The following is a 15,646-nucleotide window of genomic DNA, read 5'->3' as shown; positions in this document are numbered from 1 at the left end:
CTCCTCTCTCCTCCAACTCCTCTCCATCGACTCTGTGTCAGTTCACCCACACACTCTGCTGAAGTCCGCCCACACACTAACACACAGGAACAACTCAAACTCGCATCTCTCAAGTCACAGCAACACATTGTAAGGTAGGTTACATTAGCAGTTAGCTTATACAAAATGCAGTTTGTTTGTGTGTGTGTGTGTGTGTGTGTGTGTGTCTACATCCATTTTTGTGAGTGTGTGTGTGTGTGTGTGTGTGTGTGTGTGTGTGTGTGTGTGTGTGTATGTGTGGTGTGTGTGTGTGTGTGTGTGTGTGTGTGTGTGTGTGTGTGTGTGTGTGTGTGTGTGTGTGTGTGTGTGTGTGTCGTGCCTTACCTGTTTAGTCATGGAGTCTATGAGTCGAACATAAAAGTCCTGCTCTGTTCTGATGCCTGAGGGGTGAAGTGAGGCAGAGGGGGACAGACAGACGGACAGATGATCAGTTAGTTGAAGAGGTGAGGGAATGATGATGTATATTTTTCTCTATTTATTAGTTCAAAACAATGCAAATTCTCTCACAAGCTCCTCACAAGTTCAGTAAAAAAAAAAAAGCCCATAAAACCACACTAGTCATCAGATGTCCCTCTCTATCTACACAGTAGCTCCTGGTGTTCAGCTCTCCTCCAGACCAACATGAACCACGATGGAGCCTTCTGAGGGCCCTCCTTTGAGTTCCAGCAACAAGTTTGCTTCATGAAACATACATTATTTCTAGGGCTACTAATCATTTATTTGCCGAATTAAACGTGTCAATAATGTTCTAAAACAACGTATAAAAAGTACATTTTTAAAAATAGATTTGCTATGGATTATAGCCTCTCGTAAGACTGATGGTCCAAATGTTTAAAGCTTTATTCGGTTTGTGCAATTTTAGCAACGGGCTTATTTGATATGTTTTATACAACGGATTCAAAGAGAAAAGAGTTTGAGTTAGATCCGAAGGGACGTAACGTAACGGGGTATAACGAAACGGGAAGTAACGACTCGGTGCGTGGAGGTCCTCTCACCGTTGCTGTAGAGCAGCTGCAGGCGGTAGTGGATCCCGTTGTTGGTCTTCTCCCCGCTGCTCTCCTGGATTCAAACACACACCGTTAGTCGGGTGGTGAAACTCAAGAGTGTTGTTACAACTCCGTGGGCCTCGTCCTACTAAACTATTGACATTCTCAACATTTGCAATATTGGCATGGGCTGGACCACGTGGTCGTTTCAGTTTGAAGGAGCAAAGGAGGTTCATTCTCAGTGTCTGACCACGAGGTCTGTGTGGCGTTTGGGCTCCTCAGGCCTGATTAGTGTGTTTGGAAAGCAACTGTGCGATGAAGTCGTTCCTCTGAACCTCGTTCATCTGAATCCCGTAGTGAGGAGGCCGCGGGAACCCGACCACAAACACAACTCAAACCAGACCCAGGGCTAGGAATTATAGAGCCTTATAATAATAATAATAATAATAATAATAATAATAATAATAATAATAATATAATAATAAATATTATGATCATAAATATAATAAGAATAATAGTGATAGTAATAATAATCCGGATGTTATTATTACTATTAATAGTAATAATAATAATAATAATAATAATAATAACAGTGGTAATAATAAGAACACTAATAATAGCTTAAATTATAGTTATCCTATAATAGCCTTATAATAATAGTAATAATAAGAACAATAAAAATTATAATAACGTAGGTCTAATAAGAATAATATGTATTAAGTACAATATTAATAATACAGTATTAGGCTAATAATAATTACTCCAAAAATAATCAATATTCAACACACTAGCCTACAAATTGTCTGATTTCAAAAGTTCCATATAAATTGTAGTTACTAAATCAACATCCACAGGCCAGACTTTCTGTCCTTTTCCTTTATATCCTAATGCGGCTGTCACTCTTATAACACTTTAAACTTTTACACAGAAACAGTGTGATTTGTGTGGCACAATAAAGCAGTAATTATCCAACCTTCTCCTTCTCAACGAACCCCAAGAAGGAGGTCCTCTCGATCTCCACGGGCTGGCCCTGCCGGTCATACAGGGCAAGCACAAAGTGGAAGAAGTTAGACTTCCGCAGGTTGGAGGGCGGCTGCTTCTCAAAGTGCGCCCGGGCCAGAGCCACTCCACTGCGGGAGACGCACAGGAGAGAAGGCGGTTATATATTATTATGATCATATATTACATATTATTATTAGATATGATATCAGTCCGACATAGGCTACTTCAGGACCGGTGAGCATTCACAACGCATTTAGAAAACCCACCAGTGAGACTCGATAGTCTGTTAACGTGATGGTTAGGCTAAGAAAATGTGCCTACTTTTTTTACTAAGGGGTTTCTCCGATATGTAAATTATATAATGTCCAATTAGCGTAAAATAGCCTAAAAAGCTACTTCAAACCAATGAATATATTCTTGTTCTTTTTTTCTCACAAATTTAATTTCCTTCTAGTTCCTCCCAAAGTGGAGCCCGGCTAAATCCCTCTCTGGGACCCTCCAGGGAAGTGGTTCTGGGGTCTGGGCAGCGGGACCGCGGTCCTCCTGGCGGCCTGAGCTCACCTCTGGGCGGCCGTGTTGGCGTCCAGCACCCCGCCGCCCTGCATCCAGCTCCGCACCGCGTTCATGCCGGCCAGCGGCTCCTCCTTCAGGCTGCTGCCGCTCCTCTGGATGCCCTCCTGGATCCCGAACATCAACCCTCAGCTCTTCCCGCTCCGTTTATCCTCAGATGAAAGTCGCTGTCTCTGGTTCCCCAGTAGCTTTCTACTTGGTGGTCCTGCTCTTATTTCCTATTAGATTGTTCCTTCCTTTTGCGCGCAGAAAAAAAGAAGCACAAAGCCGAGTGAAACTTTATCCGCGGTGGTAATCCCCCTCGTCCCAGATGAAAGACATTGATATTATTATCCTCGGAAAGTCGGAAACCAGGATTTCAACGGCCAGCGAGACGCGCGGAGCGAACCGGTTTGAGTCAAGGTGCTGAAGACTCTACCAGGTCGCTCGAGTTTCAGTCCGTTGAGCTGTCAGGGAGGACAGAGACAAGAGCGCAGAGAGGAGTCGACTACCGCCTAGGATCAGATGTCATCATGATCAGACAAGTCTTTTGAACCCTCTTATACGTCCTCTCTTCCCCTCTCTGGGTCGGTCCTCCGTCAGACGGGTGCTGCCGTCGGATGGGTGCTGCTGTGGGATGGGTGCTGCTGTCGGATGGGTGCTGCTGTCGGATGGGTGCTGCAGCCGGACGGTGTATTGGCGCTCCGGAGCGCACGGAGCTCTGGTGGTTTCTCACTGAGGTTGCGCCGTAGCTGCTCTCTCTGCTACTGCTCTTTGAGGATAACGCTTCGTGACTCTTCCCAAAGGACTTTCTGAGAACCAAACACACTCTCTCTCTCTCTCTCTCTCTCTCTCTCTCTCTCTCTCTCTCTCTCTCTCTCTCTCTCTCTCTCTCTCTCTCTCTCTCTCTCTCTCTCTCTCTCTCTCTCTCTCTCTCTCTCCCTCGCCCCGGGGTGAGAGCGGGCGGCGTGTGGAGAGGAGGGGGGCGTGAGGGGAGGAGATGAGACGCCCCCCAAACAAAGGCGCGAGTAGACTCAGGTCCGCCCATGCGGCCACACAGTGTTCTCCCTCCCTCCATCCCATCCCTTCACCTCTCATCCGAGCCCCGTTCTCTCTCTAAGGTCCCGGCTGATCAGGGCTCATCCCGGGTCCATGAGGAGAACAGAAACCCGCTTCAGGTTTGGCTCTTTACAAGATGGGAAGTTGATCTTTCAGTTATTGGTTATTTCGGACTCAGCTCTCCATCTCCTCAAGGTGTCAGTCGGCTCCGGGATGAAGGCTGACGTTGAACTACAAACAAAAGGTTTATAACGAACAGACCAGCGCCGTATTTTTACATATATTTGTATTTGTATTAGTTAATTGACAAATTGTAAATGACCTACACCAACAGAACCCTTCTGTGGCTCAGCTTATGATTTATAGAGCAACTTTCTTTTATAAAATGTTAATGCAAAGGATATTTGAAAAATATTATTCTTATGTAGGTTAAGTAGAAACGAGAGGCCGAGTTGTAGCAGAAAGAAGTTATTGTATTTAATTAGAACAGTTGGACATAATGAGGCTGAGCCATAACTCAGCCACTCCCCACTGTCCTGTTAGAGTCACGCACTCTGACAATAACAATAATCTGTCCTGTTAGAGTCACGCACTCTGACAATAACAATAATCTGTCCTGTTAGAGTCACGCACTCTGACAATAACAATAATCTGTCCTGTTAGAGTCACGCACTCTGACAATAACAATAATCTGTCCTGTTAGAGTCACGCACTCTGACAATAACAATAATCTGTCCTGTTAGAGTCACACACTCTGACAATAACAATAAGCAGCTCCAAATAACAATGAGCATCTTGGAGGCTAATTGTTACCACATTTAATGTTTCGTCACTCACCATCTGTTTCTCTATATTAAACAAATGAAATGTGTACAAAAAATAACAACAGGCCTTCATATTATCCTTCATATAATCATTTAATATTGATCCATTATAATAAAGTACATATTTCAACAGTCAGTGAAAATGATTGGCAGGAAGAGTTGTTGACGTTTGGGCTACAAATTCCCAAAGGTCATTGAAAATCACTTTTGACCTCGATTATGGAAAACAGGACTTGCTCTATTTTCTGCTTTAGCTCCTTGAATAAAGAACAGTGTTTCAGAGACTGAAATAATAACTTGGCACCCGGTGAATTGGGTTTCAGGCTGCCAGGGAAATTTCAATAAGCAATAGGCCATTTATGTAAGCCACAAATTAAAAAAAGCTTTTCAAAACCGAGTGCTGATGAAGGACCAGAGCAGGCCTCCACTGAGTTGTAGACACATCCACCATCTAAATATAGGCTATAACAATGGGAAACAGAATCTTAAACACTTAATTATGGCATAAATATGAAGTCCTCATCCCCATTTAAATTCCAATGGACTATTCTGTGTGTGTGTTTGTGTGTGTGTGTGTGTGTGTGTGTGTGTGTGTGTGTGTGTGTGTGTGTGTGTGTGTGTGTGTGTGTGTGTGTGTGTGTGTGTGTCTGTGTGTTTGTGTGTCTGTCTGTCTGTTTGTGTCTGTGTCTGTGTGTGCATATGTGTCTGAGTGTGTGTGTGTGTGTGTGTGTGTGTGTGTGTGTGTGTGTGTGTGTGTGTGTGCGTGTGTGTGTGTGTGTGTGTGTGTGTGTGTGTGTGTGTGTGTGAGAGAGAGAGAGAGAGTTTGAGTGTGTATGTGTATGTGTTTGTATAGGCCCAGCATATCCACTGAAACTCAAAATTGCCATACGGCCAATTGCTTTGGGACACTACAATGGCGCCATCTAGTGTTAGACCACTGCACATTCACCGTACGTTTCAACCTCACTACAATAATTCACTAGGCCTACTCACTACATTATGACATTATGACAAATATAACTATTGACGTGCTTTTGAGATTATCTTTAATGTTTTAATTTGTGTTATTTTTAGTAGCACATAGTTTATATTCTGGACTTTGATCAACATATTAAAGGTAGGCCTAATGGTATTACACTGAACACTGGAAACCTGCATGATTGTCTGTTGATCATGCAATGATTTATGACATGCAATGATTTATGTCCATCACTATCAGTTGATAATCACTTATAGGCCTACATAGTAAGCACATTTACATTACAATGATAGGCCTACTGTTCCACTGGCTGGATGGATAATACAGGACACAATCATCGCCATAACCGTTCATTGTGTTCAGATCTTTGTTGATTGCATTGTGGACTGGGACAGGTATTGGTCCCCTGGATGTTGGGGTGCTCCAGCGTTGCCGGCTCGACGTACGAGACAGGGGGGCAGCTACGTCCCAGTTACGTACGTACGTACGTAGGAGAGATAGGGGCGGGCCCTGATCCGTCCCCGTTACGCACACACACGAAGGGAGGTTTCTGTAGCAACAGCAGCGGATGCTGTAGCGCGGCGGCGGCTCGAGGACGGAGGACGGAGGTCTGCGGCATCAGCGGCGTCTGAGGCGGGGCGACTCATTCTCACGGCGGGGGGTCCGCGGTCGCATGTGGATATCCTAAAAATGTGGAAGGTCAGAGAACTGGTGGATAAAGCGTGAGTATGATTTACAAGTAAGCTAATTGGTTTAGCAGCTGGGCTTGTGCAGCCCTCGCGCTGACAGAGAGAGGATGCTGTGACGTCACACGCCACTCAGCTGTTAGCTTGAACGCTATCAGCTTGATGGTAGGCGCCAATTACACCTTGCGACGAGTCGTTTTAGTTTTAGAAATGCACATATCATGCTTTTATTAGACCAACTTAGATTTGATAGGTGATCAAGTGGCCCTGTTGTGGAACCAAGTCTGTCCCCGATCGAGGATGAACCCATACTAGCTAGCTAATTCGCTTAGCACGGCTAAGAGAATTAGCTAGCTGTATGGGTTCATCCTGGAGCCTCAGTTCTCTTCCTCTGCTGAGGAGCCCTGGCGCCTCGGGAGCCTTCAAGGGCCCCATGAATAACCACCATCTAGAGAGAATGACTTCCTCGCTCTGTTGATGGGCACAGGAATGGACACATGTAGATGATGGATGCATCATTAACTACCAGAGTATCATTGATCGCCCCCAGCGAGGCCTAGCGTGTCCTGTCCGGCCAGGGGACTAGAGCCTTAATACGCCACATGACCATCATTCAGAACAATAAAATAAAATATGCAACACTGTTGACTACTTGGTCGTTAACAAAAAAGTATGAATTATCTCATGTCCATTATTGTTTCACATGTTTAAGTAGTGTGGCATGGAAGGGTAACTTTGTCAGCACAAATAATCCGTCCCATTCAAATGGGTTCGTCTGATGTCCCGTTTAGGGCTTGCTGCTCCTGCTATCTCTACTTCTTAACAAGATACATTTATATATACATATGCATATACATTTATTCAGGAAATTTACATTATTTTACAGGTGACCAGGTTTACCGGGAGGGGGGCGCTTTACCTTATGTTTGTAATTTCTTCCTACCAAATCTAAATGTATCATACTGCCATGCATATGGTTGAAATATAACGCATTCCTTTTTAATGCGTTAAAACAAGGACGCTCTAAACTGCACTTAACTGTTATCTGGAGTTATTCCAAAAAACAACCCTGTTGCTTATTTGGTAATGATATAATTGATCTGAAAGATAGATTAATGATACCTAGATAGATGGATAATATCGATAGAAAGATGGATAATATCTAGTTGGAGATGGATGGATAATATCTAGATAGATAGGTCGATAGATAAATAATATCTACACGTCTCACACAGAAAATGTGAGTGGGCATGGACACACAGAACACACACAAACTTCAAAGACCTGCATCAGGAGCTCAGCAGGGCCGTAGAACAAAGCTATAACAGATGGGTTGTGTGTCTCCTCTACGCACAAACACAAACATTTCATGTGTGTTATGAACACGACCCCACACACCCATTGTTGCCGGTGAGTTTGTGTTGCCTGTCTTTTGTGTCTAGATGTGCCGACCAGGTTACAGACGAGAGCTTTCTTTCATTATTCATGGGGCAGAGATGTTCTTTATTTGAGAAGCCCTCTGCCTGCCTTTTATCTTGCTCTGTTTTCTTGGCTGAAATAGATTCTGTGGGTGGGTGTGTAGTAGCTGCAGATGACAAGGTGTTTTAATTACTGTTTCTATTATTTGTGTGTGTGATATGTTTACATTTGTAGAAAAGAGAACATGTGTGTGTGTGTGTGTGTGTGTGTGTGTGTGTGTGTGTGTGTGTGTGTGTGTGTGTGTGTGTGTGTGTGTGTGTGTGTGTGTGTGTGTGTGTGTGTGTGTGTGTGTGTGTGTGTGTGTGTGTGTGTGTGTGCGTATGCCAAGCTGCAGCCCGACTGTGTGAGGCTCAGAGAGACCAGCATGTTGTCCTGCTCACAGCCTCTTGGTGATTGTCTGTAGGTGATGGCTAAGTGACCCTGAACCATGGTTTCCAGGGAGAAATGGGATTTGCTTCTTGTCATATAAAGCTTGTAACATCTTGGGTCTGTTAGGATTTCAGTAGTAGTTTATCTTCATTTTAAGGGTTCTGGTTGATGAGTACGTTTTTATTCAAACAGTATTAAAAATCACTGTTCATTTCTGCAAAACCAATTTCAGCATCTTTCAAAAACGTTCTGTTTTGTATCATGTCGCTTTAAGACTTCCCCCCTCTCGAGAAAACCAGTCTGCTGTGATGGGTCAGCACACTCGCTCTGTTGTGATTGGTCAAACGCTTTGCATGTGTTTTCATAAAATTCAACACCCCCGAGAAGTTAACATTGTGGGTAGCTGGGAGGCGGCACTTCAGCACCGGCCACTGCACTCTGACGTCACACTATAACTGAAGTAAAGTTTGAGCGCAGACAAGCTGTTTCACAAATTTATTGAGGGGTGTTCTCGGTGAGCGCGAATACTCCCCCTGGCTAAGACTTAGATTTTTATAGCTTAGTGGATGTAAAACATGTATACAGTACACATACTTCATATAACAGTCTAAAGCAAAGGGAAAAGTCGAAAAAGCATGGTATCACCCCTTTTAAGGACTGAATAATTGACTCCTCTCCCCTCAATATGTCGATAATGTATAGTTTATGCTGCAGAGGGCAAAGGAAGGCAACCCGACTGTAGAAAACAAATGTATTTTTCTTTCATAATTCATGATGTCACGTATTAATGCTGGGTGACTTCACGGACGCCGCAGACATATTGTTTAGAATTTGACATGGAGTTCCCCAAGAGACCTTTGGGACAGGGGGTCAGGAGGAGGCTGGGTCGAGGGGTTAGGAGGCAGTGGGTCGGGGAAGTCAGGAGGTGGACGGGGCGTCAAGGATGGCTGTGTGTCGCCCTTGACGCCTTGTTCAAACGCAAGGGTGCCCAGAACTACCCCCGGCTGAGGCGCTGTGTTTTGTTTCCCCAGCACCAATGTGGTGATGAACTACTCTGAGATCGAGTCCAAGGTGAGGGAGGCCACCAACGATGACCCCTGGGGCCCCTCCGGCCAGCTGATGGGAGAGATAGCCAAGTACGACACACACTCACTCACTCTGTACTATGTACTAGCTATGCATTGGTACTCAAGTGCATTGATTATAAAACGACAAATAAACAACTTTATGCACACATATTCCAGAAAAAGGACACTCATACACATTGTGTGTTTGTGTGTGTGCAGGTCGACCTTCATGTACGAGCAGTTCCCAGAAGTGATGAACATGCTATGGACCAGAATGCTCAAAGACAACAAGAAGAACTGGAGACGGGTCTACAAGGTACAGTAACCATGGCGAGGCAGTACAATGGAAGACCACCCTTATTGTGAAGAAGATTGTTAGTTATTAAAGTTGCTCTTGTTCCTTTTTGAAGGCCCACTTTGTGCAGCTGTGCAGTGCTTCACTGCTGCATGGTTGTCTTGAACAGGGTTCATCTGAAGTCTAGAGAGGTTGTCTTGAACAGGGTTCATAAGGTCTAGAGAATTATTATGGCAGAATGGGTTAAATATGTCACTTCCTGTTAGACTTTGAGCAGCAAGCTAAACCATTACGTTTACACAATAATTGTTAAGGTCTCGGCTGTGTGTGGTCAGAAGATACTTGAAGTTACCTTACCGTCATCTAGGTTGATGGTAAGGTAGCACCCTACGTGTGTTTTTTATTTCTATGTGTCTAACAGACAAGGAAGAGCAGCAGAGGATGCCCAGTTGCAATAGCGCACTGACTAAAAGGAATTAAGAGTTTAACCAGCCCTCTATTCACCAATCAATCTCTTTATAGCCCCATCTAACATGGATCATTTTCTCTCTCTTCTTTCAGGCATTACTCTTGCTGGCCTATTTGATTAGAAATGGGTCAGAACGAGTGGTTACCAGCGCCCGGGAACACATCTACGACCTGCGATCGCTAGAGAACTACAACTTTATCGGTAACGACAAGGCTGTTTTGTTTCAAGAATGTGTTGAGTCAACTTTATTCCTATAACCCTCTCTTCAAAATGTCAGCCTCTAAGGGGGTCACAGGACAGATGTATTAGACAGGACCCATTCTCACTTATAGCCTCTAAGGGGGTCACAGGACCCCTTGTAGCTCGTAGCCTCCATTCAGGTTATTTTGATGAAGGGACAAAGTGTTCAGAGATGGCAGATATTTTTTCACATTTAGTTAAAATGAGAATGGCCTACATATATATATTTTTTACTGTATTGTCATTTTAGTTTCATGATTTAAATTGTGTTGGATTATGAACCAAACATATGTGTTTATTATAAACAATGATGGTAGTGCTTTACAATATTCCAATACTTAAATTTATCCAAAGAGGACCTGGAATCCTTCTTTTTTTTTCCTCCAGTGTGATTCAAACATATGGCTACAAACGGCTGATATATTGCTCACAGATTAGTCTGCATGGTTCAGAAGTTTTGTAGTGTCCTTCAACATTGAGCCGAAACTGCTCCCATCACCCTCGGGGTACAGTAACATCTGACCCCCAAGTGCACTCTGCAGGCCTACATGATGACTGGGGTATCTACTAGAGCTGCGTCACAGGGGTCTGAGGAGCGGAGCGTTAGTAGTAATGCACTATCCTCGCTGTGGGTTTTCCCAGACGAGGGCGGGAAGGACCAGGGCATCAACGTGCGGCAGAAGGTGAAGGAGATGGTGGAGTTCGTTCAGGACGACGACCGGCTGCGGGAGGAGAGGAAGAAGGCCAAGAAGAACAAAGACAAATACATCGGGGTCTCCTCGGACAGCAGGGGCGGAGCAGGGGGGGCGCTCTGCGGCGGGCCAGCGGGGGGTTCACTAGGAGGAAACTTCAAGAACTGTGAGTGCAGTACCAGATGTTTAAACGCTTGGCTGTGATGGTCATTTAGAGCTGGATGAAGACATGGTGGTACTAATGCAAAACAAATTTAGTGTATTTGTTTCAACACTATTTATTTACTTAATGTACCCCAAATGTATTCTATAAAATTCCCAGAAGTATCTTTCTAAAATACGTGTCTGCATACGCTGTCCTTGCTCGTGAATGTTTAACAAGAAGTGACTGCCGCCATGTTGAACAAGCATCTAGGAGCTAACATGGCACGTCATAGAAACAGTAAACAAAGCACAGGGAGGCAGAAATGCTATGTCTCAGTGCTTTCCACCGCAATGCCTGTGCATTTCTGACAAACACACTGGGGACATGGTCCCTAACATCTCCTTCCTACTCAAAATCTTCCATTTGTCTTTCACTACCACATCTTGGTAAATAACTTCCTGGTCATTCCCATCTGTGTGATTGGTATGCGTTGGTCGGTTCAACTGTCAGTTCTTTGTCTCTGCCTCCAGCTGGAAGTGGGGAGTTAGACCGGAGCAAATGGGATGAGGACTGGGACAAGAGCAAAGGGGCGTTCCCCTTCAGCGAGAAGCTCGGGGAGATCAGCGACAAAATTGGCAGCACCATCGACGACACACTCAACAAGTTCAGGAAGAAGGAGCGTGACGACTCGCCCGACAGAACCAGGTACCTACAGTAACACGCAAACATGAACAACACACACACAGGAATCACACACACACACAGAAATATCACACAAACACATACAGGAGTAACACGCTCGCACGCTACATGCAAAATACTCAATTTCCACATACTGTGCACAGACACACAGACACACACACCAATAGACCACAAAGCCCATCTTCAGACAAACTCCTGATGACAACACAGCTTTATGTTATCCCCGGTTGCCATAGTGATGGCGATGAAGACCGGGCATCCAGGAACGGCCGGCAGGAAAAGCTGGAGTTCAAAGACGAGGAGGAGACGGTGACCACCAAGAGCATCCAGATCACCCAGGCCACAGAGACCACCACCACCACCACCAGGAAACGCAGTGGTGCCCCAGGCAGCAAGACCCTGGATCTGGGAGCAGCCGCCCACTACACCGGGGACGGCAGTCCCGAGGAGAGGGTAGGACACACCGGACCCTCCGTCAAACACACACCGGACCCTCCGTCAAACACACACCGGACCCTTCGTCAAACACACACCGGACCCTTCGTCAAACACACACCGGACCCTCCGTCAAACACAAATCAAACTCTCAGTCAAACACGCCCAGAGCCTCGGTCAAACACACGCACCGGACCCTGGCTCAAACACACACCGGACCCCGGGGCAAACACACACAACACACCGGACCCTGGGTCAAACACAAACTGGACCCTTGGTCAAACAAGAACTGGACCCTGGGTTAAACACGCTTTTCCTTTGGTGATATGTTGACCTATTTCCTCTTCTTTGTGGATCTAGATGTCTGTCAGGCTGTCTCCCAGCAGTGGTCTGGCAGACCTGCTCATGGTCGACCCACCTCATCCTGGCGCTTCCCCCGGTAGGCTGCTTCACCTCACATCCACATGGGATTCAGGATTTTTTTTTAATGTATTATTATTTATTTTTATAGTTTGTCAGGGACAATGCACGGCACATTATTACATACACCGTCACAGTCAATTCCATAACAATGTGTAGATGTGTTGCATAGAAGGTTTATGGCCAGTTGGCTAATATGCAACCCCAGTTCCTGGTCAGGCCTTTCTAAAAATGATAATGCAAATATAATTTCTAAAATAACTACTTGGTGTGAGTTACACAGTCATGAGTTACCATATTACATGAACAGCACACTGTATGCAAGCAGGTGTGCATAAACTTAAAGAAATAGGGAACATCACAAAACAGCACATCACGTTTGAAAAAGTTCTCTACTGAACTAGACCCCTGCTGGTGTCTTTGGTGTTTGCTGTCTGTGCTTTCAGGCAGCAGTTCAGAGCTCATTGCTGGGTTTGCTGACTTCTCTTCCCCTGCAGCTTCTGCTAGCCTCCCATCCAACATGGGTACCTCCCTCTTCACCCTTTAAAGCTTTGGATGAACTTGACTAATGTTGTGAGCAACAAAGCTAACCGTCCCCTGTCCTGCAGGTGCTGCACCACCCAATGGGAATGGAGAGTTTGGAGATTGGAATGCATTTTCTGCCCCACCGTCATCTGCCACAGCCTCGTCTCAGCCTTCCACTGACCTGTTTGGCAGCATCCAATCAGCTACAGCCCCTGGACATGCTGCTGTTCCACCCTCAGCTGAGCTTTTTGACCTCATGGGCGGGACAAACAATTCACTGACCAATCAGCATGCAACGATGTGCACATCTCAGAGCCTGACTTTCTCCCTTGGGGGGACAACTGTTTCCATGCCAACGATGCCACTTTCCCGCTCCCAACAGGTGGGTGTGTCTCGGTCAAACTTGTATTTCTGTGATGGTAACGTAATGATTATCCATTAAAGGATCTTGGATATCTAATAGAGGAAAACATTAGGTGGTAACGGTATTTCTACTGTGTTCCAGAGCATGGGGGGACTGGTGTCCCAGGGGCCACTGGGGCCGCAGCAGAAGGTGGGGGCCGGAGGTCAGACGCCGTTGGGGTCCACCTGGTCTGATCCCTCTGTCAACATCAGCCTTGACTTCCTGTCGTCTGGCCTCAACTCCAAGACGCCCCCCACTCTCAACAATATCATCCAGCAACAAGGTAGACCAGACCTTTTGCAACTGGCATTTCTAACAATTTACACTAAAATAATTGCGTCTGTGTTGGATGGCAGAATATGAATGACCAAACTTGTATTTCTGCAGGCCTGCCTCCAGTCAATCTGCTGGCCCAGAACTTTGGGGGGCTAAACCTCAGCTCCCCGCCCCCGGCCACCCCCATCAGAACAGCCAATCCCATGATGGCCAGCAGCGCCATGGGCATGCCTGCATCCATGGCAACGGGGACCATGGGAATGGGCATGAGCGGAATCCCAGTGAGCCAAGGCATCATGGGGATGAACATGAGCATGAACATGGGCCTGGCGGCTCCGGTGATGATGGGCAGCATGGCTGGCCTGGGCATGCCTGCAGCGGGGATGCCCGCCTTGGGCCTGACTCACACCATCGCCCCGGTCATGGTGCCACCCAAACAAGATGCCTTTGGTAACTTTGGCAACTTTGACTTTGGAAAATGAAGGAGTAGTTCTTTCATGTATGCATGTCCGACTCTGAGGTGTATATGTGAAAGAGAGAGTGAAGACGAGATAAAGACTAGGAGACCCAAGGAGGACTCCCTGAAGGACAGCGTTATGACTTTCCCATCTGGCTCTTGTTTCTCAGGATTCCAGTTGTTCGTCGGCATGTTTTGGACTAATGAATGGGGGGGCAGGGCCGTTAGATGCGGTGTAAACGGCTCTGCTCTTGAACTATGAAGTGTAAATGCGCCGGTTGACCACTAGAGGGACGAATAGGTGTATCACATATGAAGTGTTATGGTGTTGTTTCTTGAGACAGATTTATTTGCCCATTTATTACATAATGGATATTTAACGAAATAACATGTCACATCACCTCATTTTATTATTTAAAAATAATTTCCACATGTAGCATTTGGATGTGCTATAGCCTACCATGGCCTTTTTATTTTAACCACAAACTAAAGTGTATCCAAGAAAGTGAAATATCCTACTGCTTACCTGGGGATTAGGATTAGTTCTGACCCCTATATCTTTTATAAAGAGCATCTCCTTCTCAAACCTTGGACACTTGTGCACGTTGTAAGGGCTGAAGGGAGTGTCATCAGTATTTGGATCATGCCACTGATCCTCAAGTCCTTCTTAAGAACACTATTCCATATAATTTTGAATTTAGCTATAGTATGTTTTTACTATACACAAAAAGTTTGCTAAAAGTAGTTTGAGTTTGTTCAATCTTAGCCTATAGTTTAACAAGGCAGGGAAGAGACCCTAAATAGTCCTTACACTTAATTCAAATGTAAACTTTTCCCTTCCTGAATAATGCCAGAGCGACATAATCACAGCCCACTCCAAACTGTTCTCTGTGATAGCCTGAGCATCGTTAGATTCATACCGAGCAACAATCTTTAAAACAGTCAACCAGTTGTAAAAATGTCAACCCTTGGGTCACTTTTTGTTGCAAGCTGGTGTGTGTGTGTGTGTGTGTGTGTGTGTGTGTGTGTGTGTGTGTGTGTGTGTGTGTGTGTGTGTGTGTGTGTGTGTGTGTGTGTGTGTGTGTGTGTGTGTGTGTGTGTGTGTGTGTGTGTGTGTGTGTGTGTCATCTGTGGTGTCATCTGTAAGTGTGCAGATGCAATGACCAAATCTTTATTTTACTAAAGGCCTAACGTTACTCAGAGGGATTGTTTCACAGTTTGTCTTCATTGTCTTGCAGGTTATGTTTGTATACTTGAAAGCTACTAAAATACTTTGTATTAAACTGTGAATTATAGAATAACTCACCCTTTTTCCTTTGCAGTCCATTCATTTGATTGAAACCAACCTGTATCGCTGTAGCCTACTTCTCGGCAGCTCATTAAATTATATTATTTAAAACATCCTATACATACATTGTTTGGTTTTTGGTGGTTATTGTGAAGACAACCGGAACAAAAGCATGCTTAATGTAAAGTAAATCTACTACAGCCCTAAACTATAGCAGGCTTAACAACAGGCCTCAGGTCATCAGTTTTTCTACTGGTTTC

The 15,646-nt window shown here is 45.1% G+C and overlaps 1 protein-coding gene and 1 pseudogene across 3 annotated transcripts in view; one reads left to right on the top strand and one right to left on the bottom strand.

The window, feature by feature from the left end:
• Positions 1-2,719, bottom strand: part of LOC311353941 (transcription factor COE1-like) — a 49,821-nt pseudogene extending 47,102 nt beyond the window's left edge. The window contains exons 1-4 of the transcript in view: positions 2,589-2,719; positions 1,999-2,155; positions 1,035-1,098; positions 364-419 (exon numbers count right to left, since the gene is read on the bottom strand). The product of the transcript in view is annotated as a transcription factor COE1-like (transcript). The remainder of the gene's footprint in view (positions 1-363; positions 420-1,034; positions 1,099-1,998; positions 2,156-2,588) is intronic.
• A 3,315-nt stretch (positions 2,720-6,034) lies between these two features.
• Positions 6,035-15,380, top strand: LOC311354358 (clathrin interactor 1-like). 2 transcript variants are annotated; one of them, XM_084474174.1, is made up of 12 exons: positions 6,035-6,160; positions 9,004-9,108; positions 9,259-9,355; positions 9,896-10,004; positions 10,686-10,901; positions 11,411-11,585; positions 11,819-12,035; positions 12,378-12,456; positions 12,884-12,961; positions 13,046-13,344; positions 13,468-13,648; positions 13,753-15,380. In XM_084474174.1, the coding sequence occupies exons 1-12, from the start codon at positions 6,129-6,131 to the stop codon at positions 14,121-14,123; spliced, it is 1,959 nt and encodes a 652-aa protein (XP_084330300.1). In that variant the 5' UTR covers positions 6,035-6,128; the 3' UTR covers positions 14,124-15,380. The 2 variants fall into 2 exon arrangements, with proteins under 2 accessions (XP_084330300.1, XP_084330301.1); XM_084474175.1 differs by lacking the exon at positions 12,884-12,961.
• Positions 15,381-15,646: the final 266 nt, after the last annotated feature.

This window comes from Micromesistius poutassou (assembly GCF_964030765.1).
Source record: "Micromesistius poutassou genome assembly, chromosome: 10".
Lineage (NCBI taxonomy): Eukaryota > Metazoa > Chordata > Actinopteri > Gadiformes > Gadidae > Micromesistius > Micromesistius poutassou.
This window is presented reverse-complemented; position numbering and strand designations above follow the sequence as displayed.